At 30.8% G+C, this 5,327-nt stretch overlaps 2 protein-coding genes across 2 annotated transcripts; one reads left to right on the top strand and one right to left on the bottom strand.

Annotated features, from left to right (window-relative positions):
- Positions 1-535: 535 nt before the first annotated feature.
- On the top strand, positions 536-1,971 carry LOC9298586 (40S ribosomal protein S15-5). Its single transcript, XM_021012870.1, is given in 5 exon segments — positions 536-642; positions 740-888; positions 971-1,028; positions 1,557-1,649; positions 1,651-1,971. Coding segments are annotated over 5 exon segments (459 nt in total). The 5' UTR covers positions 536-639; the 3' UTR covers positions 1,807-1,971.
- Positions 1,972-2,560: 589 nt separating this feature from the next.
- LOC9298587 (transcription factor bHLH92) lies at positions 2,561-3,867 on the bottom strand. Its single transcript, XM_021012724.1, has 3 exons — positions 3,464-3,867; positions 2,942-3,232; positions 2,561-2,766 (listed from the first exon to the last, which is right to left on the bottom strand). Exons 1-3 carry the CDS (start codon positions 3,815-3,817, stop codon positions 2,668-2,670), a joined length of 744 nt encoding a protein of 247 aa, XP_020868383.1. The 5' UTR covers positions 3,818-3,867; the 3' UTR covers positions 2,561-2,667.
- Positions 3,868-5,327: the final 1,460 nt, after the last annotated feature.

Genomic DNA, 5,327 nt, shown 5'->3' with positions numbered 1-5,327 from the left:
TTTGTTTGTCTTTTGCGCAGACACTCTTTTGATTGATTGTTAATAGAATTGCTTTTATGTTTTCAGATGGGCAATGAGTCTCTTTTTATTGTGCAAAAAGAGTTTAATTTGTACCAGCCTGGTGACGTTGGTTGCATGACACATTTAACTTTTTGTTTGACGATGTGAACATCTGATATCTTGCTTTTGTTTAAGTTTTTTTGTTGGGTTAAACACTTGATTATATCTTTTTATCTAGAGTTCTTAGTAAACGAAGTGAACCTCAAAACTAGCTTCTCCTCTTTTTGTTGCATCATTCTTTGAGTTATCTCTCAATACACATAACACAACACACAAGAGTGACAAAGATGAGACATTTGAACAAGTGTAATACATGATTCTGATTATATATTGGTTATCTAGCTATATTTTATTTTTTAATCAATAAAATGTATGGTTTATTTTCTACTGGCTTTATTTTCCGAATATAAGGCATGGGTCCGGATAAAATAAAATAAAAAAGTACATTAAAAAAAAATGTTTCTAGGGTTAGGCGGCGTCACCTATTTATTTGGTGTTTAAGTTTAGTTGTTTGTCTTTTACGCAGACACTCTTTTGTTTTGAGGCTTTGTGGATTTTTAGGGTATCATCAATCCAACAATGGTTAGTTCCTCGATTCCTCGATTTCTAAATTTTGTTTCCGTGATTAGGTTTTCGAACATTATTGTGGTTGTAATTCTCTCCTCATGTGAAACTATAGGCGGATGTGGAACCAGAGGTTGCTGCGGCTGGAATTATGAAAAAGAGAACGTTCAAGAAGTTTTCTTTCAGAGGAGTCGATCTCGATGCGCTTCTCGACATGTCCACCGATGATCTTGTCAAGCATTTCAGTGCTCGTGTTCGCAGAAGGTTGGTTTCTTTCTTAGAACCAAGAAAAAGCTTTTGTCTCTTCTTGGTTCTGTGAGACTTATGTGTTTTGTTGTCTTTGAAGGTTCTCTAGAGGATTGACCAGGAAACCTATGGCTTTGATCAAGAAATTGCGCAAAGCGGTAAAAACCCTTATTCTTTCATCACTAATTAGATCTTTGTTGAAACATATATACACAATTGTCAAATCTAGAAATTGTGTAAAGTTAATAGATTTTGATGATCAAATTACTGTTTTTTATTTTATTTTCCTTAAAATCAAATTACTGATTTTTAGTTTGGCTTATGTGACGATTGCTGCATTGGTTTTTTTTTTAATGGCTAATAGACTCATTGTTATCATCAGCCTATTTTCGCATGATAATGTTAAGTTTGTATTCCATCTCTATGCATATATATATATATTCATTCTTCCCTATGTAATTTTGTGTTTGATCTTGGCTAGGAAATGGCTTTAATAGTAAAGATTATGACTTTAGATTACTCAAATCTCTTGTGTGACGATTATGACGTTGTGTCTTTAGTTTATAATTCATACCCCATTTTTGTGCTAATCCGTGTAATCCATCTATTATAATTTTGTGTTTGTCCTTTGCAACCAAATAGTTTTAAAGACCAAAAGAGTAAATAATTTTTGTGTGTTTGAGCAGAAAATAGAGGCACCAGCTGGTGAGAAGCCAGCAGCAGTGAGAACACACTTGAGGAACATGATCATTGTGCCTGAAATGATTGGAAGTATCATTGGGTGTGTACAACGGAAAGACTTTTAACCAAGTCGAGATCAAACCGGAGATGATTGGACATTACTTGGCTGAATTCTCAATCTCCTACAAACCGGTTAAGCATGGTAGGCCTGGTGTTGGTGCTACCAATTCCTCCAGGTTTATTCCTCTCAAGTGAAGAAGCTACTTATCTCCAAATATATCTTCTTTAGATGACTTTTATCTCCTTTTTGAGTTTTGATTTTCGAACTTATCGTTATTATTATTGATGACTTTCTATTTAATACCACCAAGGGGTTTTAAATTTGAGTACTCTATATAAAATTATTGATTTTGCTTCTCATACATTTTACTAATTTCTATGTTTTAAATAGTAATAAGTTTTGGTTCAAGCTAAAAGGAGCTGTTTTCTATTTGGTTCTTTCTCGTTTTGACTCGGTAGGTAAAGTTTACTATCCATTTTTGTATTTTCTTTGACAAATCTATGGTCTTCTTTGACGATTATAAGTAATAAATAATGGACATCATGGTGAACAAGTGTATGCCAATAATATAGTTCTCAATTATTAAGACTGTAACACACTATACACTAGTACCGACCTTAACACTAATATATTAGTAAGTTGAAGAGAAACATAATATTGTTTAAAAACCCCTGTTTTAAAAGTTTATGTAGTAAATACTAAATACAAATAGCCAAATTATAGAACTTTCCATTTTAGATTTGTTAAATTAACTTTAATTGGGATAGTTTTTTATGCTGGTTATAATTAAATTTTATGTTATTTTATTGATAAAATGCATCACATATTCACCAAATTATCTATCACACAATTTGCCCATTTTTGCACTACATATGGTTATATATTTGATAAATTTTATATTATATTTAATAATTACTTTCTTTTTTTTTTCAAAATTCAAAAGTAGTGCCCATTTTTTCTTAATGTGTGTCAATAAAGCATTTGCCCAATTAATTTTAAATATCTACAAATTAATTTAAAAACAAAAGAAAATTAATGACAGAAAGTCAACACAATTAGTCTTTGTAACAGGAAGCTTCTGGGAGAAAGAGAAGTTTCCATTCATTTTCCTGGAGTCTTCTCTCCACTCTCTTTTCAACCTCTTCTCCTCTAATCTGCCAAAAAATTAACTTTAAATTAAATATCATCACACTAATACATATCTAATTTAACCACTCCTTAAAACATCCTTTAATGAAAAACACAAAACAATCTACCTATATATACTTGTCATAACCAAATAGAAACCAAAACCGGATTAAACCAAGTCGAATGGAATTGATTAAGTACCTGAGTCTCGATGTTCATGGTCGCAGAAAACTCTTGAGGAGAGAAATTGGCGTGGACTGTTTTAAGTTTTGTTCCCATTGATTTAAGATAATGAAGAACTTCAAGCATTGAGTCGAGTCCAGACAAAGGTTCTTGTAGATTAAACCTAACTTTTGTTTCACTCATATTATCAGGATCATCCTTTGCTGATTTTTCCTCAATCACTTTAATTCTTTTCTCTAGTTCTTTCTTTAATCTTTGTAGTTTCCCAATCTCATCCACGGCTTTTTCAACAATCGAATTTTTGTCATTCTGAAAAAATATATACATATATTTAATGACATACTAGGAGTAATTTATGAGCCATTTTTGCATTGTGAAATTTTGGATTTCGTTTGTTGTTGACAATATAGAGATTCTGGACCTAAACCCTACTTAAGTAAATTTCATATTTTGTTAGATCTACTACGATTTTCTTTCCTTGCATTAAGAAATTAATATAAAGTTTGATTTGAATTTAATTAACACAATGAATTAATGTACCTTAGTGGCAAATGGTAGTAGAGAGTGGAGAGCTAAGTAACTCTGTTTTTGTTTCTCTCTTCTCGTTCTTTCTTTCAACATATGTCGTCGGCATCTTTCCTTTTCCGGCGCCACCGCATTTTTCTTCTCCTCCCAATTCTTTCTTAGAAGATTCACCATTCTCTTCTTCACGTTTACCTTCGATGAAGTTGTCCCCGGCGACATCAACAAATGTTCTGTGCCCTTCACGTATGACCTAAAGGCGCTTCTGTTTGGCACACTGACGCTTTTGTCATCGTTACCGGAGATGTCTCCGATCAGATCCCAGAAGTTGTCGTCTTCTTGACAAACCAAATCTAGAAAGAAGTTATCCATCTTTTCTCTCTTAGTCTGTTTGACAATTTTGAGTTGTGACTTTGATGTTATCTCTCGTGTGGGTGACTATATATCTATTATGATTTAATCACGTGGGGATTTGTTGAATTAACACACGTGAAACATATTAAGAACGTGGTCAATGAATAGTTTTCTCACCTTCTTGGTAATATTAAGTGACGACGTATGTTGGAGAAAACTAGAGACAGTCAAATGATGTATGAAAGGTGAAACTAGAGAAAGTCATGTGACGTATTTTGGCAACAAAAAAGTAAACATTATGTGACGCGTAATGTTGCACCAAGAATAATAAAATGTGACGCGTAAAAGCTATAACTATTATTTCTCCTTTTTTTTTTCCAAAACATTTTTTCGTTTTATTAAAGTTAAAGTACAGAATCTCTTTTAATGAGTTGACAAAAACACAAGACCGTGGAGAAAGAAAAAAAAAGTCTATTATGTGGTTAACAAGTTTATAAAACTTAATAATAGGAATCCCAGACAAAAATCTCTTAAATTTAAACATTATTTTAACAGAAAAAAGCCGAAATTTTTTTATTTAATTTTTATCTCTATACTATTAAAAGAGAAGTACAAATGAAAATGGGTCGGGTTAAAATCAAAAAATTGACCCGAAATTCTGAAATCGGATCTTTGAAATTTTTTTGGAATATAAATTCGAATTAATAATAAAAAATCGAAATAAAATCAAATATTTATGGAAATCAAATAAAATCTGATTGTATTTATGGTAACTAATAATAAAAGCATATTCCAAACAATATTATACATTAATTACGTATAATAAATTTGTTCATATATTTTTGGGACTAATTCCATAACAATCAACGTTTTTGTCATTAATTTCGCTCATTTTAGCCAATTATCATTAATTGAAAGATATTTTATTTGCTTCTAAAGATTTCTATAAAATTTATCACAAATAACCCATCTGTTTTATAAATTAAATTGATATTTTTATTTTGGTCGTGTTAGTTAAATAGATATTTTTATTTTGGTCGTGTAAATTAAATAGATATGAAATCCATGTAACTAATTTTAATTTAATTAGATTAAATCGAAATTATGATATTTTCATACCTATAGCTTACCAAAGAAGTTTAATTTTCAATTTATAAAAATTTCTTGAATGATTTTAGAATTATTCAACAAGATGATAAGTATTTATTAAATTTTGTGAATCATGAAAAATAATAATTAATTTTTAATCATTATACTTCATCTTTCAATCTCTCATCTAACAAATAAGATACATATTCTATTATTACTATGTCCAAACTTCATTTTATTGTATGACTAAATAATATTCCCATTAGAACTGTCAAAGCGAGTTGATTCGTCCCGTTAAGTTCATTTTGCGATAGACAAAAAATATTTTGACTTGTAGTTAGTCGGTCCGCACGATCCGCGGGTAGCATATATGAAATACAAACCCGTCCCGCGAATGTATGCAGATTTGCGATGTATAGACCATGGATTTTCTTTAAAT

This window comes from Arabidopsis lyrata (assembly GCF_000004255.2).
Source record: "Arabidopsis lyrata subsp. lyrata unplaced genomic scaffold ARALYscaffold_390, whole genome shotgun sequence".
Lineage (NCBI taxonomy): Eukaryota > Viridiplantae > Streptophyta > Magnoliopsida > Brassicales > Brassicaceae > Arabidopsis > Arabidopsis lyrata.
Note: the sequence above shows the minus strand (reverse complement) of the source record. Positions and strands in the feature narration are given on the sequence as shown.